At 47.9% G+C, this 18,589-nt stretch overlaps 2 protein-coding genes across 6 annotated transcripts in view; both read left to right on the top strand.

The window, feature by feature from the left end:
• LOC120956745 (uncharacterized) overlaps positions 1 to 6,264 on the top strand; it is a 31,310-nt gene extending 25,046 nt beyond the window's left edge. For all 3 annotated transcript variants that reach the window (XM_040378457.2, XM_040378459.2, XM_040378458.2), the window contains exons 3-6: positions 2,147 to 2,643; positions 2,741 to 3,111; positions 3,186 to 3,707; positions 3,777 to 6,264. In XM_040378457.2, the coding sequence (XP_040234391.1) occupies positions 2,562 to 2,643; positions 2,741 to 3,111; positions 3,186 to 3,707; positions 3,777 to 4,886 (2,085 nt within the window). In that variant the 5' untranslated portion in view covers positions 2,147 to 2,561 and the 3' untranslated portion in view covers positions 4,887 to 6,264. The remainder of the gene's footprint in view (positions 1 to 2,146; positions 2,644 to 2,740; positions 3,112 to 3,185; positions 3,708 to 3,776) is intronic.
• Positions 6,265 to 9,050: 2,786 nt separating this feature from the next.
• LOC120954917 (dentin sialophosphoprotein-like) lies at positions 9,051 to 18,418 on the top strand. 3 transcript variants are annotated; one of them, XM_040375236.2, is made up of 6 exons: positions 9,051 to 9,204; positions 14,468 to 14,649; positions 14,724 to 15,094; positions 15,160 to 16,939; positions 16,999 to 17,132; positions 17,197 to 18,418. In XM_040375236.2, the coding sequence occupies exons 2-6, from the start codon at positions 14,577 to 14,579 to the stop codon at positions 18,250 to 18,252; spliced, it is 3,414 nt and encodes a 1,137-aa protein (XP_040231170.2). In that variant the 5' UTR covers positions 9,051 to 9,204; positions 14,468 to 14,576; the 3' UTR covers positions 18,253 to 18,418. The 3 variants fall into 3 exon arrangements, with proteins under 3 accessions (XP_040231170.2, XP_049465101.1, XP_040231173.2); XM_049609144.1 differs by lacking the exon at positions 9,051 to 9,204 and adding an exon at positions 9,643 to 9,666; XM_040375239.2 differs by lacking the exon at positions 9,051 to 9,204 and adding an exon at positions 9,922 to 9,946.
• The last annotated feature ends 171 nt before the right edge of the window (positions 18,419 to 18,589 follow it).

The following is an 18,589-nucleotide window of genomic DNA, read 5'->3' as shown; positions in this document are numbered from 1 at the left end:
ACAGAGTCAAAAAGATATTGAAGATTGTAAGAATTAAGTTGGAATGAAAAAAGGATGTTAAAATGAAAGATCAAACAACTTAGTACGAAATTTTTTAAAGTTCTCATTTTTAATAATATTTCCAACTAAAAATATAGTTATTCTTGTTGGAAATTTAATACACTGGTGGACAAAAAGATAGGAAAAAAATTTGTTGTGTGTTTTTTTAAGGAAGTGATAGCGAATAACGGTCAACACATTGACCGTTAGAATATGTTTCCGCTCTGTGGAACACCGCAACACCACCTCCCAACAACCACTTAAACAGTCCTTTTCAGGGCTACCAAATATTTCCGACAAGAACTATGTTTTTCGGTCACAGAAAAAAGTTCCTATTTTTATGTCCACCAGTGTATATTGGTGATAACAAATTGATCTAAATATCAGAAATGATCTGTCACACGTTGCAAATCAAAATCCAAAGGTCCATCATCTTACAGATACAAGACGCGATAGGACTCTTCGAGAATTCAATCCTTTCAAAAGTAAATCATCAACCACAAGAACTCACAGATAATTTTTTGAATGATCTAGAACCGTTCGAGCCTGACTATAGTATCTATAATTCATAATATATAACCATAAATGCCTTATGTTCCTATGATACTTCAATATTTTGCCTAATTCCTGTAATCCTGACGAGGGATTTAACGCTATGGAAGAATTGATGGCAGTACATTACATAACCCTGAGTCACATAGTGTTTATTTATGAATCATTCCCTATGCAACCTTTGCCGCGAATCTCTAAAAGTGGAATATTTAGAATATTTGAAATACTGACTGCCCAAAACTGTCGCTGTTAGCTGCTATTCTATTCTTGCCCTTAAGCCACCATCAACACTCCTCAATGCCTAACGATTAGCCGGGAATTAGTCATTACTGAAGCATTATTTATACCGCCTAACCGATGTAGCGCGTCAGCGTGATTCTAAAAATATGCTGTCCATAGAACTCCGATATCTAATCCGTCTCGCAGCTTGTATGTTAGGAATCCCCAAACTTCGCTGTCTAAAAAAACTCAAAAAGTGAATACAAGGTAAAACCCCCCGACTGATTTAAAAATATTGAGCGAAAATATTTACAACCTTACGCCAGCCAAGGCGACTAATTAGGGCCACATGCCAACGACGTCCAAATGATCCGCACACGGAGAAATGATCCATCCATCGGAGCATGGTGTGTTCCAAACGTTTTTTTTTTGTAAATCCTCACCACAGAGCTCTCCCCACCCAGCATCCAGTTCACATCAATTGATCATCGACCAGATGTGTGAGGTTTATGTTTATGTATGTGTGTGTGTGTTTTTTTTCCTTTACTGTTGAGAAAACATACTCTAAAAACTCCACCCGGTGCTTCTCCCGGTCTTAGTAGCCATTGACGCGACGTGGCGATGGTCGTGCGATGATAGTTCATGCTACGCGTTCGATGCTGCACCACCGTACAGGCTATTTATAGCTCTTCCCACTGTAAGTGGGCAGCTGTTTGGTTCTTCGGTTCGGACGACGGGCCAGTATCCATTTCCACAAACCGTCCGTTCGCAAAGCAAAAACTATAACGTCTTCGTTAGCTTAGTCGGTCACTCAGAGTCGGGGTCCCTTCCAGAAGCGCCATTGTGCCGTTGGGGTGTGCTTCTTAAATTTCTCAGGGCCACTTTCTTTGAAGAGAAATTCCATGTCAACCGGTGTCAAAAATAGTCTCCATTCCGTTCTGATGGTGTCATCACCTTCGTTTTGGCGCTACACCTACCCACCGTGTTGGGATTGTTTTTCCATTAGCGGACAATGTTGGTGATGAGTGGTGCTACTCCCAACGACTAACAGTACCTTACTGCGACGACTATACTTCTACCACCCCATTAGACAACGACACTGGGTCAAAACCTGTCAGGTACAGAGGCACTCCAATAAACCCGAGCGAGCGAGCCATTAAAATGCCACAAAAATCGCCCTGAACGTTGTTTGCGCTGTTCCCTTTTGCTTTTCCATGGGTTCTCTTCTTCAGACAGGACCACTGCTAGGTCACTGACGATGTGATTTTACCTCCCAGTTCCGTTTACATTTTATTTACATTCTGATTTCCCTCCCATTACAATGTTTCGCTTTCAGTGATTGGATCTTAAGGTGTCTTCCGGAGTGCCCAGTTTTACTACCGTAGGACGACGACGAGGACCTGCGCTTAGCGTTTTATTAGATTACACGGACCACGAACTCCGGAGTGGCACACAACAACATTAAAACCGTCTTTCAGTCTTCCCTATTCTGCCACTGTGCGTGTAAAATAGTGGACAGAACGAGCAGTGCAACCACGAAGACGACCTGTCCCGTGAAGAAAATGGCACAGGAGCGTCTTGATCGTTAGTGAAACTGTGTCATCGGTTGACTGCTGCTACCGGAAGCGAGTGGTTTAATTAACAACAACACGTCCAGACATCAGAGACAGTTATTAGGGAGTGTGCGTGTGTGTGTGTGATAGCACAGAGCTCATTTATTCTATATCAAGTTCGAACCGAAGCTCACGAAGATGGGTGCGCCACCTGCCAAGAAGCCGCTGGTGAACAGGAATCTAATATCCTTGAAAATTGTGCTCTTCCTGTTCTACGGAGGTAAGTGTGTCCCGGAGACGCCTGGAACATCCTCAAAACAGGCCATGTAACTAATGGTAACGTTCGCTTTCTCCGTCTCTCTCTCTCCTTATCACAGCCCTAGGATGTCTGCATCCGTACATCCAGAAGCACATGACCCTGACCGGGCTGAATTACTACGAGTCGCAGCTGGTGACGCTAATTGCTCCGCTGGTGGCAATTCTGGGTCCACTGATAATTGCCCCACTGGTCGATCGGTTGGCAGGACGGGCTGGTGCATCGTTCGGCAAACGGTTGCGCTTACTAGCCGCCCTCTGCATGATTCTGTCCGTTGTGCTCTACTCGGTGCTATTCTTCGCCGTGCCGCGCGTAGAGCGTCAGGAATCGAGCCGCTCGGAGGTGAGCTTCGCCTGCGACTATGACGGTGCCATCATCTTCCAGCAGCGCTGCAGCGAGGAACGCACCTGCTATCAGTGGAAACGCGAGAAGGTAGGCATCAGGGAGACTGTCCAGAAATTCCTCCAAACTCCAAGGATTTACAATTCATTGCCTTGTTCTTCTAGATTGGCCATCTGACGCTTACGAACTGTTCCTACACCTGCCAGAAACCGGTTGAGTTTGAAAACCTGAATCACCCGTACACGAAAGGGCTGATTCTGCCGTCGTCCACCGAGAGCTCGGTTGAGGATGAAGACTACGACATCAGCGACGAACCGCTGCCGGCACCGGAAAACATCCGACAGGAGCCCAAAGTCGAGGTGGACAATACGCCCATCCCCGTGCCGCACATCTGCGAGCACAAGGGTGATCCGGAGCGGGAACTGTGCCACGCCTACACGTCCGCATCGGAATCGCTGAAGCTGGCAACGGTACTGCGTAGTGCCGTGAACGAGGAAAACGAAACGCACAGTGCCGAATGGTGTCGCTATCCGCTCGATGGCTTTTCCTGCGACATCCCCGAGAAGCAGATCACCTGGATGAAGCTGCTGACGAACTCTTCCAACTGTACGCCGAAGGTGGAGTGTGAGGTACACGACCCGTACGATGACGAGGAGAGCGTTCTTTCGGAGAGTGTCTGTATGCGCGTAAGTGACCTTGACCCTTGACGGTTTTTTGGGGGATGTAATCTTCAAGGTTCCTTTTTCTCTTTGTAGATTGTTGGAGATCCTGAGCTGACCTTCTGGTCGTACATCACCCTCCGCTCGTTCGGCGATGCGTTCCTGCTCGCCGTCATCGTCCTCCTGAACGCAGCCACCATCATTGCGACGCGCGAAACCTCCTCCGGCCGCGGAGACTTTGGGCGACAGATCGTTTGGGGTGCAATTGGATGGGCCGTCTCCTACTTCGCACTGGGCTGGTTCTTCGAAACGTACTACGGGTACGTCGGACTGGCCCTGCTCGCCGCCCTCGTACTGCTCGTCTCGTCCGGCATGCCCCTAACACCGCCGGAGATGTGGTGGCACACGAAGTGTGGCATGGTGGCGATCCCGATGTCCGCCATCCGCCGGTACGGTCCGGAGTCGGCCGGCCTCTGCCTGGTCACGCTCATTCTCGGCACGTTCTGGGCCGTGCTGGACAACTACGAGGGCGTGCTGGTGAAGACGTACGACATCCACCCGCCGGCCGACAGCTACTACGGTGAGGTTTGGAGTGCGTTTGTCGTGCTCGGCGCCTTGCTCACCATCCCGACGCTCTGGTACGCGGAGAAGATTGTCGATTTCTGCGGCCACTCGAACATCCTGATTACCGCCATCACGACGTTCATCTTCCGCTTTTCGCTGCTCGCCACGACGGAGGTCGGCTGGTGGCGTGTCATCATCGACTTCCTGTACCCGGTAACGCTCGGCCTGACGTGGCTGACGATCGTGTTCTACATGCGGCACATTATGCCACGCCGTATCATCACCACCGGCCAGGCCCTGCCCGTCATCTTTCACTTCTGTCTCGGGCGCTTTGTCGGCGCACTGATCGGCATGTGGACGAAGATTGACGATCTGATCATCACCTTCCAGGCGCTCGCGATCAGTGCGTGCGTCATTGCGGTCGTTTACTTCCTGCTGTACCATCTCGTGCTGGCGCCCCGTTGTGCCGCCCGGTTGCACCATGAACCGTCCGCTTCGGCGCTTAACATTACCGCGCCGGACGGGGCCAATGGGCAGCAGCAGCAGACACCGCTGGCCCAGCCGGTACAGACGAACGGTAGCTATCAGCCGCTCCGGATCTATCACAACTACCGTGGTCGGAAGGGTCACTTCCGCTACTAAGCCGCAGTGGTTCCCACACAATCGACAACAAAAAGGCTCCGAGCTATGCTAGTCCACTTTAGACTACTTGTTACACACCGCACGGGCGGTCCGTCCCAAAAGGGCGGGAGAGGAAGGGGCTGTACCGTGCTGAGGAAGCTTCCGTTCGACAGGTGCTTTGCGGTGTAGGATGTAGGGCTGCTTCGGGAAATATCGTACCAAAAAAAAAAGTAGAACACAAAATCGATCGTTAAATTTAAAAACGAAAACCGTTGGATCAAGTGGATGGTAGGCGATCATTGCAATCAAATTCTTCGTTTGTTTCGTTAAATTATTTGTGAATCAGGACAGTTTAGGACAGCGTATTTATTAGCTTTTCGAAGCGGAGAAATTCGTTTCCATACTCCACACACACGAGGAAGACAAAGTAGGAAATTTCAAAAGAAGTTCACACACCTTTCGCCAGTTTATGCAAACCCATCTCAGTGCTAGGTTCAAATGATTTGTTCTCTTCTCGCAATGTTTTAGAGTTTATAGGGTAAAAGTATGTAAAATGCAAAGTCATTCGTTCGGCGTCTCGGTGTACACCGTTGAGTGTTCGCTTAGTTAACTAAGATACGTCTTCTTATTGTTTTATCCTTCTTTTATTCTACCGTTTTAGGAATGGTTTAGTTTTAGCTTTAGGTTTACTAATACGACACGAAACTCAGTTTTAGATAATCAAACCTTTCATTAATTTGATTTACCATTTTCTCATTTTATATACCTTCATCGTCGTCAAAAAGTCCATTTCGCGTACCTCTCAAATAGCTTAACAATCGATCAGACCCAACACGATTAATGGTATAGAAGGACAAAGCAACTCTAAAACGCTAAAAGCCGCACACATAAATCGAAACAATCGCTAACGATGCAAACAATGGAAAAACGACGACTCTGGGAGAGATTCCTCCCCTCGATAATCCGAATGTTGATACAAGAACAAGGTACAATCACTATATACGCTATTTACTATTTACACGCCTTACACACAAACAAATTCTCTACTAGAGCGCTCTACAGCAGCAACAAACAACCGAATGATGATAATTGTACGCCTTAAATGTTATGAAAGTCATTTAACAAAAATATTCCCCCGGCTCACTATCGTGAAATTACTCGCAGAACGTGGGACAGGCTTCCTAAAGTGGAGTTTAAAGATCGCTTCAAAAGCGAACGCAACGCTGCCATTACGGTTTGCGACAGCCTGGGTTTGTTCCTTTTTCCCGCATCACGTGATGCTATAATAACGGTCGGTTGCGTTACACCCGAATTACTGTGTACGTTTAAAAGGGTAACAACAACAAAAACAGAAACACTTTATATTTGTAAATAAAGCTAAGCAATAATTGGAATCCGATGCAGAGGGGGAATGGTGTTATGAAGGAGATGGAAATGTGTTACATCCGGAAAAATCTAGCTATTTTATTTAATAGGGATTCTTAACTCATCAAAAGTTGTAGTACTTTAATGCTTCAGGTAAGTACAAACAATAGACAATTACTAGCGCAAGATCCACACTGAGTATCAAACGTTAAATGTCTTAGTTTTCACTATATTACAGAAATCTTTACTGGCTCAAAATGATATTTGACAGTCCCAAACATCTCCAACATAAATAGCAAAATCTTGATCCAATTATGTTTGACAGGTTTCGAAGTAGTATTTAAGCTTTTTGGGACCTTTAGTCGACCCCAGATTGTAGTTATATGTAATCCCGTTGGCGTTGGCCCAAATCTGCGATCATCAAGAAATCGCCCACTGCTTACAATTCTGAGATGTCGCATCCCCATTTAACGAATCCATCTGTCCGTTCGATTTCAATTTCTCCCCATAAGACTGTAGGACTTCGGACCTATGCGCCGTCAAGTGTGCAACATTTTGGACCTGCCGGCCTTTACAGAATTTCGAGAATAAGTACCTTGTAGCCGAATAGTCAAGTCCTATCGCGTCAAGCGGACGGTTCATTCTAGGCTTGAACCCATGATGGGTATGCTGTTGAGTCGTTCGAGTTGATGACTGTACCACGAGACCACTTCAGTGTTTACTCCAATTTTTAGTTTAAATTCGGAAAGCCTATTTGTTAATCCGTCTCTAGATAATAGAACGACCTATAAGTTAGAAAACGCTTTTAATCAAACTCTGATGCTTTTTTATGTAAACTTGGCAACTTACTGAAGCTTCAAAATATGTTCCATCATTTTCAACTACTATTTAGGAGCCTGTATTGAATAAAATAACACGACTGGCAAGTCAGATCATGACTTTCATCGATCAGCGCAGATAGTAATCCCAAGAATGTAAAATGGGTAAACTATTCAAGTGAATAAGCGACATTCGTAGTCTCTAAAAGCTTCAGTTCATATGGAAGCGGCATTCTCCAACTTTTAGATCATTTCTATTGCTTTAATTCGACGGGAAATAACTATCTACGATACTCCAAGTGATTTGAAATGTTCGTGTTGTGCCTGTGCAGTAGCATCGCATATAATTTTCCTTACTAATAACTTCCAGGTGCTCTGGAACGATCACAGTCTGCACTTTGAAACGTTGATAGCAGTGATGGGTAAAGATGACAAAAATCCAGAGTAGACTCCAATCCGACTCCGAGAATTTTGGATCCGACTCCGTCCTCCGAGGGTATGACGGTCTGTTCAGTATTATCCGAAGCCGTTTGGAATCGTCCGGAGACATCATGAGTTGGTCGGAGTCGTCCATAGTCATCAAGAGTCGTCCTGAGTCGGAGTCATGCGGAGTCGTCCAAAGTCATCCCGAGTCGTCTGTAGAAGGAGTCGTCCATGGTCGAAGTCGTCCGAAGCCATCTGGAGTCGTCCGGAGTCTTCCAAAGACTTCCAGAGCTCCCAGAGTCATCGTCCGGAGTCGGTCAGAGTCATCCAGAGTAAGCTGGAGTCATCCAAAGCCTGCCAGAGTCGTCCAGAGTCATCCAAAGCTTTCCAGAGTCATCCGGAGTCGTCGGGAGTCATCCGGAGTCGTCCGGAGTCCGCCGGAGTCATCCAGAGTAAGCTGAAGTAGGAGGAACTAGTGGTTTGGATTTTGTTTGGATTTTGGAGTCAGAATCGGACTATCAATAGCTGAAGTAGGATCGGAGTCGTAGGTGCGCCCCAGAGAGCACACCACTAGTTCATAGTCTTCTAAATCAATATTACCACATTTAAAACCTGCAAACCTCTTCCAACACATTGTTCTAGCTAGAGCACACACACCAATAACTATCGCTTAAATACAAAGGATTTTGATTGTCTTTTTTCATATTTTCCATAATGAGACTTGCAAAAACATACTTTTCGTTGATATATCATAAAAGATATCATGTTTGAAAGTTAGTGAAACAGTTTCTAGTTTCCAACCGCTCGGCTTGTTCTAATTGAGCCATTCAATTACTCATGTAAACAATCTATGCCATTGTTTGATGACCGCAAAGCTCAATCCAGTCTTTAATATGCCGCTTAAAATAAGCCATTATTATCCATGCACTCTCTCTCTCTCCCGCTAAATGTAGCAATCAACCTATCTCAACAATGTTATGACACTTCCTCCTGTTCCAACGGCAGCAGCTCCTGATTGGCCAGCGGCTGATTGATGGCACGTGCCGCTGACTCGTTAACGCTGACAGGTTTGCCAGTCCTCCCCCAGACAATGAGACGGCGGTCAGGGCGAAATTAGAGCGCAACAGTTTTTTTACACGGCCGCGTTAGATAACTGGTTTTGGGTGGGTTTGAAACCCATTATGTCCATACGCAAAGTTGAGTCCAATATGTGATCATCAGAAAAAATCAACTATAATTAATTGATAAACTCACCTTGGAAAGAAGAATGTTTTGTTCTGCATAAATCATATCACTTCACAAAACAATTTCACATGTTTTCAACACTCGAAGAAGCGCCAACGCACCCCGACTAGTAAAACCCAAACAAAAACAACCTTGCTTTGGTGCTGTTGATGTTGCTGTCGCTGAGCGACCAGGCGTCTCCATGTAGTGCACTCAACCACCGCATCCAAACAAGGACACTCATTCTCTCCGACTGCGAGCGCATGCTCCTGCCGCTTACCGGTCCGGCCTTCGGTGGGTGTTCGTGCGCTGCTCAAAGCGCCGTTGTTTCGGCCTGTACGTCCCGCCGTCCGAGAATAGTTCGCTTGCCGAGCGCCTGTTGCTAATCTGCGCCGTGTCAGTCCGCTCGGAACCTTGTCCGCGGTCTAAGGCGGTTTGGCGTAGCGCGCTTCGAAGTAGTGCCGTTTCTGTGACAGAGCGCCTGTCTTTGTACGATTGCGTGTGTGTGGGTGTGTATACTATTTTTGTGTGCAAATTTTTTGTCACCAATTTGTGGAATTTGTTTGGAGAGGAATTTGTGTCTCTGCTGTTCGGTGCAGAAAATTCCAACTTCACACAACTGTCAGTGGAAAATGCTGTGAAAATAGAAAACGGAAAGAAAAGTATGCTGTGATGAACCTGCTTTCCTTTCAAACTGTGTGTGTGTTGCTGTGATGCTGTGAAAAAATTTCGTGCCAGACAGAACAGCGGAACGAGCTTGCTGGGTGGGTTTATTTTTACTTACCCACCGGCTCTCGCTATCTCTCGGTGTCTCTTCGTTTCAGTTTGCGCGGTCCGCTTCGGTTGCGGAGCGGAAATTCGCGTGAATGAAATATAAATGTGTTACAATGGTGACACCTGTCAACGTCAGCGGGTCGGAAAGGGCTGGTGAAATGGAGAAAGGCCTGGTGAAATGAATTGTGCGCTTGCTTGTATGTGCAATCCGGTCTGTTGGTGCGTGAGCGTGAGCCGCTAAGCCAGCGAACAGCACACAAACTGCCCTTGGAGCGATCGTTTACAGCGCCAACTGCATCAATTGCATAAAGTGCAGTTGTTGCCAGTTCGTTCCAGCCGTTTAAGTAGGATGCTGTCTCCCTGCGAGCTCGTGATTTCCCTTTTTTTCAGTCGATCCATTGCGCGCGCGTGTGTGTGTGTGTATTTCCCTGTCTCCCAAGTGTGACACACAAGAGTGGTGAAAAATTACCCGACGAGGTATTTACGTAAACCGAACTGCAACGGCGGGGGGGGGGGGGGGGGGGGCGGTTGTTTTCGGTACAGCAAACCGGGTCGGGGTTCGCGCGGAACCGCTTCCGATGCGCTACGACGCGCTCCCAACCACACACGCGATTCTGTGTGCCCCAATGCGGGTGCGATCGAATGCTTCGTGACACATACCAGAGTGCCGGGCTAAATCGGTGGCCGTTGCCGGTGTGATAAAATTAAAAATCGAAATCTCAACCTCCGCTTCAGCAGACCGGCTGCTTGTGAGCAAGTGGACGACAACGGCAAACTCGTGGTGACAGTGGTTCGCGCGCACACAAACGTTCTCACACACACACAGAGGCGAACCGATACGAAAGCAATTAAAACCGGGCGAAACCGGCAGGTACGAGTGTACGAGACGTTGGAGCAATGGATTCAAACCGCAAATTCAAACGGAACGGGCGGCAACACGTGTTTGGAGTGCGCGGAGGGCATCCGCCAAAAACGGTGGTCGATTTTGCGGTGGTGGTTGCTTTCAGTTTTGGTGACAGTTTTGAACATTGCGGTGACATGAGCTTCCAGCATCTAAATTGGTGTTGGGATATTTATAGGATCGATTCTGTCATAGTAAATTTCAACCAGTGTCGGGAATGGTTTCGGATAGCTTCCGCAAAACCTGATCCCCAAGTGCTTCTCTACTGCAACCAGTGTATCAGTGCAATCCGTGGTGTGATTCTAATAATCTTCTTGTGTCCTTTAGATGACGTCTAGGAATTGGGTTATCCAACATCATTTTGAATGGGGGAATTGTAGGGAAATACGATGTAGGGATGTACCCTCTCTCTTCTGCTCTATATGAGGTCCAACGAGTACTGTGATTTGGAACAGGCTCGAAACGTTAGAAGCGTAATAACTCCTCAGGGCAAAGCTTCAAGGCCTGTTATTCAGGTCTTTATGGTTTACGTCTCTCGATATAGTCACCTTAGTTTGGATCTATTAGTTCAGATTGCCCAGATGCTGAGCAGTTGATCTGTTCCAAACTATTCGTTTCCTGATCCTATTTCTCACCATGCCCAAATATGATTCACTTTTACATCTCTTTCGCTCACATTCCCAATTTCCGTATGCAGTCCATTCGGGGCTTAGGACCATGGCTTAGGACATGTACAATTCTTGACCCGCTTCCATTTTCCATTCTTATATTGGGACTTCCTTCAATCTCAATGCACAATCTTCACAATATCGTGTCAATAAACATTATTCTACTTCTATTTGACGTGACTATAAATGTGGAAATGCCAGCCTATACAGGCTTTCCAGACTTATTTAGTACTTAGCCGGACAGTCAATCCCTGCCACTGCCACATTAAGTCACTAATACACTAATTCACAGTTTATATGTTCTTTAGCAGTTTGATAATCACTGCTTTCCTTCACACATGACAAAACCATAGTTGTCGTTTTTCGTCCAACGCATACATGGATGAATCACTACGTCGTGGCTGAGTGTGCAAGAATACTTACAGGGCCAAAGATACCAAAATTATCCAAGTAGTCCGCATCTAACAACAACTCACTAACCAACATCCTCTCACTATAGAGTCAAAAAGATACGCTCTATAGTGCGACGATTGAAAATGAAGACCTTTTTGTTAAATTTTCTATAGGATCTTGCATTTTGCGTCGTTAGCGCAAGCTAAGGGCTTAAGGGAATGTTTTCTTGCTGTGGTAATAAATAGGTCACGGAAAGCCGAGCCCATTAGTAATGCAGACAGACCTTGACCGACAACGGTTGTTGTGCCAAAGAAGAAGAAGAAGTTCCTGTCTGATGGTTTAACGCGAAACAGTTTGACCGCTCTTTTGCTTCCAGCTTCACAATCCTTGGGTTCAAATCTTCGCTCCGAAGATTGAAGAAAAAGATGAAAAGATGACTACTTTTTCACATATTTGGTGAGAATGTGCCACTGGTGAAGTTGTACATAAGAAAGTTTAAGCTGTGCAAGAGTTGCATAGTTAGAGCCTTCGTCATATTTAGATCTAAGGCATCATTGATAAAAGTAGGTTATGGAATCATCAACTGGTCGACAGCATTCTCTATGTCAGTAAATTTACTTCACCAATAAATTGAGGCGATAAATTGACTTCTCCAACATGAATGCTTCTGACCGACGTATAGAACAAACCATGTTCGTTAGTGACATTAGTAGTTGAGATCTTTAGCTGCCTCTCTTATTAGCGAGATACTTCCCATCCTTGTAAGGCATCACTGATTTCTAGAATGTCCACATTTTATCCAATCCTGCCACTATCGAGCACCTTCTTGCCTACGGTATCGTATGTTTGCCGTATTTAATTGATTCGAGACACATAGGTTGGTTCAGCCGTTTCTTCAGAGTATCTACTATTGCATATCTTCCATTTCGATAGGACCAAACTGTTGCAAAGCCTGGCGCTTTCTTCTTCCGTTTTATTTGGTGGCACAAACGAACTCACTTTCTAGTCCTGCCGTAATCGTATTCTAAGCTATCGGCCAATCTGGGACTTGATTGGTGTACCCCAATCGCAGAATAGTCCTATGTATATAAAGCTCACCTCTGAACTCCTGGCGCGCATGTTGTTAAACCGCACGGCCTGGTTACTTAAAGCAATTAATATTATTGCTTGTGCATATTGTTCTTTTACCTTCCTTTGACACACTTCCTTTTTTTTGCCTTCCAACGTTTATTTCTATCACAACGACACCCACCACAGCAGAAGCAGAGACAAAAAAAAAGATCACTTCTCACTTGCTTGCCGGCTTGTTTTGACGTTAATCACACTGTCACACAACATCATCATACAGGCTACTGCGATCGACGACGACACAACTAAGCTACACAAACCACGCAGCACACAGTTGACCGAGATGCCGAACTGTGTAATTTTTGGTACTGTGTTGTGGTGCATCGCTTGCTTTTGTGCGATTGGTTGGTCCGTGGCAAGAATCGAAACAGAATCCTAATAAAATCCGCACTACATCCAGAAGAAAATTAGCTCACTGGACTAATGTCTGTAGTCTTCGCGTCATGAACGCAAATGCAAAAAGCCAACGAATTGTCTGCGATGCAAAAAGAAAAAAGAAAACGAAGGATAAGTAAATATTTTATGTCAGCAGATGCGCTTTCACACCGACTCTTTGATGGCTTTCCTTCTCGGAACCGCGTCTCGGATGTCGGGGCTTGTAGTGAGGTACACGGTACGGGGTACATCCGACAGACGCGGGCGGCTCGTTATACTCAGTGTTGGCTTGGGTTCGCTTAGGATGATGATTGCTAAATTGTAGAAAATTGATAAATTTAGAAGCGACGACCTGTGCCCGTACACACACACAGAGTGCGCACGGGCGCTCTCAACGCTCAATGGTTGGTATTCTGTTTTTTCTTCTTCTTATTCTTCTTCGGTATCTGTGTCTATATGACACCCTCTGCCGCTCATGCCAGTGCTGATTATGAAATTTATTTGCCTATCCCGCTGCCAGGGAAAAGAACACCAGGTACACAGAGAAAAAGGGGGTTGACTTTGGTTACACCCACCCGACTGCTAAGGTGATGCCGGTGGTGTCTGCCATCGCCCGCCGGACGTGAGTGAGTGAGTGTGTTTTGCATTTTTGACAAGGCAAATTGCAATTGCAGGTCTTGGTCTGGAGGGTAGCGTTGACGGTCGCAGTGGACGGACATTGAGAAGAACACGTTTGGCGGATGATGGAAATTTACTACACTCGAAGATTGGCCCAGGAGAAATGGGTGAAGGTGTACTGACACAGCTGATTTCAAGGCGATTCTAGACTGCCAGTTCAAGACCCAGCTAGTGGTCATTGAAAGAGGTGAAGTGGAGCGCTTGCTCCATGCAGAAAAATGAATTGGCTCATTTCACCAGATTAATTGCCACCGTGGTAGTAGTAGAGCACACATTTCTTGGACACGGTTGAAGTGTGGAGTGGGTTTAATTTTTTGCAAAGATTTGAGTCTTTACAGCTGTGAGTAGGTTGTTTTTTTTTGTTAAAATCTTCAATGTATGTAGGATGTCTCTTCATGTCCAATCATCCCAAGATGACATTTTATTCTGAGCTCAAACAAATTAATAGAACTGAACGCCAACTAGATCAAGTGTGCTCCAATTCACGCAAACCTAAACTGCGCATCTTATACGCAATAAAGCGTCCGCCAGAGCAAACGAAGAGACGCAAAATCAATTGCTACCGAAATAAATCTTGCTAAATTTATACAAAAAGGCAACAGTAGGCGAAACAGTGGAGAAGTATAATCCTCCTGAACCTAGCCTTGATCGTTCAGAAGTCAGATTACAAACCACATAGCACAGCGAGAGGACCGAATTGGACCTCGAACGTTCCCAAGTTGTCACATCAAAGCGATACGACGATCTTCCGTACGGCATCTCCCACATCGCTTGACGCTTGTTTAATTTCACGACATTTGTTACCTCTTCTTTTGCTGTTGATCGTTACCGAAACCATCCAACTCGCAAATCTAGGTCAGGAGGCTTCACCAGACGGTCAAGCATAGATAAAGTGTTTTAGATTTTGGCGTTGCTACACTGCTGAGGGTCGGCAACAGCCCGATCAAAACTTGCCACAGGAAAAATGGAGGAAAAGTCACTGTTCGAGAGCAAGCACAGCCTCTCGCTAAAATGTGTCCTCTTCCTATTCTACGGAGGTAAGTGCTGCTGGTTTGACTACTTCCCGAAAACTATCTCCATATGACGCACTGTTTTGGTATCCTCCATTTAGGCTTGGGATGTATCTATCCCTTCCTCCAGTCGAACATGGCACAGAAGGGCTTCGCTTACAATGAGATCTACTCGATCTCGATCATTATTCCGCTGGCGGCACTGCTCGGCCCGTTCGTGTTCGCCCTGCTCGTCGACAAGTGGGCGATCGGCAATGCGTTCGCGTACGGCAAGCGGTTGCGCATCCTGACCGCCATTACGCTGATTGCGTCGATGGTGCTGTACGTGCTGCTAATGTTCGCCGTGAGCAGGACGCCACCGCCCGAGATCTGTGCCCCGCAGGCCAGCTTCCTGTGCAATCGCAAGGGTGCGTTCATCGTGCAGGAAAAGTGCTCGGACAATGGCATCTGCCACGATTGGGCTGCGGACAAGGTAGGTTATATTGAAGATCGGATGATCAAGAGAATCATTGTTAAAGCTACATCGTCTTCTTGCAGACCGGTTTGCTGAACTTGGAGAACTGTACGTACACCTGCCAGAAGGATAATCAGTTCGAAAGCACGTGCTATGCGCGCCATGCAAAATCGGCCCAGATGGCGGCATGGCTGAAGGAACAGGAAGATTCGCAGGACGATGACGAAGGTGCGGTGCTGGATCTGGGCAGCGGTCAGGGTACGATCGAGCGCGATTCGGACGGGGATGGCATTCCGGACAATCTGGATACGGACGACGATAACGATGGTATTCCGGATTCGCGTGATCCAGACTCGAGCAACGATCTGGACGGAGACGGTATCCCGAATGAGCTGGATCCGGATGACGATAATGACGGCATTCCGGACGATAAGGATGATGATGATGATAACGATGGCATCCCGGACGATCAGGACGTGGACGATGATAATGATGGCATTCCGGACACGCTCGAGGGTAAGGCCAAGTCGAACGATCTGGACGGGGATGGTATACCGAACGATCAGGACGATGACGATGATAATGATGGCATTCCGGATGCGGAAGATACGGACGATGATAATGATGGCATCCCGGATGATAAGGATCTGGACGATGACAACGATGGTGTGCCGGATGCGCTCGAGGGTGTGGCCAAAACCAACGATCTGGACGGTGACGGTATACCGGACGATCAGGACGATGACGATGACAATGACGGTATTCCGGATGCGGAGGATGATGACGATGACAACGATGGTATACCCGACGCGGAGGATGTGGATGATGATAATGACGGTATTCCGGATGCGCTCGAGAGTACGCCGCGTTCGAATGATCTGGACGGTGATGGCATACCGAACGAGCAGGACGATGACGATGACAATGACGGCATTCCGGATGCGGAAGACCCGGATGATGATAATGATGGCATAGCGGACGAGCAGGACGTGGATGATGATAATGACGGTATTCCGGATGCGCTCGAGGGAAGGGCCAAGTTTAACGATCTGGATGGTGATGGCATTCCGAATGATTTGGATACGGATGATGATAACGATGGAATCCCGGATGCGGAGGATAAGGATGACGATAATGATGGTATTCCGGACGATAAGGATGTGGACGATGATAATGATGGGGTGCCGGATGCGCAGGATCGATCCAACGCGAACGATCTGGACGGGGACGGTGTGCCCGATGCGGAGGATGATGATGATGATAATGATGGCATTCCGGATGCGGAAGATGCGGACGATGACAATGATGGCATTCCGGATGCGGAAGATCCGGACGATGATAATGATGGCATCCCGGATGAGCTGGAGGGTCGCCCGGTGACGCACGATCTGGACGGTGACGGTATCCCGGATGATGAGGATACGGACGATGATAATGACGGTATTCCGGATACGGAGGATGACGATGATGATAACGATGGCATCCCGGACTCGGAAGATGTGGATGATGACAATGATGGCATTCTGGATGTGCACGACCAGAACCAGCGCAACAAGAACGATCTGGACGGGGATGGTATCCCGAACGATGAGGATCCGGATGATGATAATGACGGGATTCCGGACGAGCAGGACAGCGATGACGATAACGATGGTATCCCGGATGCGGAGGATGATGATGATGATAATGACGGAGTGCCGGACAGCCAGGAGACGGTGATCGTGCCGACGGCGATCGTGTGTGCGGATGCGGATGAGGAGGACGAGATCTGCCACACGTACAGCGAGGGCATCATCCAGGTGAAGGCCACGTTTGATGCGCACAACGAGAAGGACGAGGGAGATGAGTGCAGTTATCCGTTGGGTAGGTATCATTGGTTTTGTTCTGAGAGGATGAGGATCTTTCAACTGGTGCTCTTTCAGATGGTTTCAGATGTCCGTTGGATAAGGCCTGGGTTAAGGCACAGCCGGCAGGATGCAAGCCTGTGGTTCAGTGTGACATTGCCGATCCGTACGAGGAGAGCGAGAGTCTTCTGTACGGTACGACTTGTGATGGTGTAAGTATCTGTTAGGGACTCTCTGAAGTTTTGAATCATTCGCTCACGAGTCTCTGTTCTCCAGGACGAAGACAACGACGGTGATGATGATGAGGGTGACTCCACCTTCTACTACTACCTGTCGATCCGTTCACTACTCGACTTCTTCCTGCTCAGCGCCCTCACGCTGCTCAACACGATCATCGTGATCGTGACGCGCGATCGCACCACCTCAGGCGTCGCCGACTTTGGCCGGCAGCTCGTCTGGGGTGCCGTCGGTTGGATCATCTTCTTCAACGACGACTACGAGCAGCCGTACATGCTGTTCGTGCTGCTGTACACCACTGCCGCCGTCATCCTGCTCAGCCCGCTCAAGATGGACCTGTCGCCGACGGAAGAGTGGTGGCAGCTGCGCACCGTGCCGCAGAAGTTCCTGTCCGTGCCGGCGTGCCGCAAGTACTTCCAGCGCTGCTGGCTTCCGTTTTTGGTTGCGATCGGTCTCGGCTCGATGTGGAGCGTGATCGACTCGATCGACGAGTCGCACATGACCAACCTGCCCACCGACGGCGAGGACGGGGACGACTCGAAGCAACAGTCGACCGTGTTCCAGACGCTCGTGCGCACGCTGCTCCTGGCCGGCGATCTGCTGGCCATCCCGGTGCTGATCTACTCCCGGCGCATCATCGAGGTGTTCGGCACGTGCAAGATACTGGTCGGCGCGTTCCTGTCGCTCGTGCTGCGCTTCATCCTGCTCGCCATCCTGGACTACGCGCTGTGGGATGTGGTCGAGGACTGGCTGCTGCCGACGACGCTCGGACTGACCTGGGTCACGCTCGTGCTGCACTTCCGCGATCTGCTGCCGCGCAAGGTGTCGGCCCTCGCGCAAGCCCTGCCGGTGGTGGCACACTTTGGGTTCGGGCGCTTCTTCGGCGCCCTGATCGGCATCGAGCAGCACTACCATCGGCTGGAGAACGATTACGAGATCATTGCGGGCGTCCTGTTCGGGCTGACCATCATCAGCGTGGTGCTGTACCGCTACCGGGAGATTGTGCTGAACTATCTCGGCCAGTACATCCCGGCACTGAAGCCGGGCGAGTCGAATGGGGCCGCCACGAAGGCAAAGGGAGAAACGAACGTTTAAACAGCTCAGCGAGGGGCGTATGTGGGCGACGATTACATATTAGGCCAGAGGGAGGAACAGCCAGGAAGAAAATTTGTTAAGTGTTTTGCTTTAGTTGCCAAAATTGTTACCGTTAATAAATAGTTTAACGAGGTTTTAGCGCCTCAGCCGTTTCTTTCACACCTTCTTTGCTGCGCTGTGGTCATCACCGTCACTCGTCCAAGGTTTTTTCTTTCTTCCAACCACTCAGCGAACGCTTCATAAACGAGTTCGAGTTTCAGCTTTATTTTTTTCCAATTATTACATGCAGTTCAGCTCTTCTGCGCGGTTTACTTCAGAATCGGTAATCCTACACATC

Source organism: Anopheles coluzzii, chromosome 3, assembly GCF_943734685.1.
Source record: "Anopheles coluzzii chromosome 3, AcolN3, whole genome shotgun sequence".
NCBI classification, from domain to species: domain Eukaryota; kingdom Metazoa; phylum Arthropoda; class Insecta; order Diptera; family Culicidae; genus Anopheles; species Anopheles coluzzii.
This window is presented reverse-complemented; position numbering and strand designations above follow the sequence as displayed.

Coding starts and splice junctions, on each gene's coding strand:
- LOC120954917 (XM_040375236.2), top strand. CDS start 14,577: ATGGAGGAAAAGTCACTGTTCGAGAGCAAGCACAGCCTCTCGCTAAAA. Junction 15,095..15,159: donor ACGATTGGGCTGCGGACAAG/GTAGGTTATATT, acceptor GTCTTCTTGCAG/ACCGGTTTGCTGAACTTGGA. Junction 16,940..16,998: donor TGAGTGCAGTTATCCGTTGG/GTAGGTATCATT, acceptor GTGCTCTTTCAG/ATGGTTTCAGATGTCCGTTG.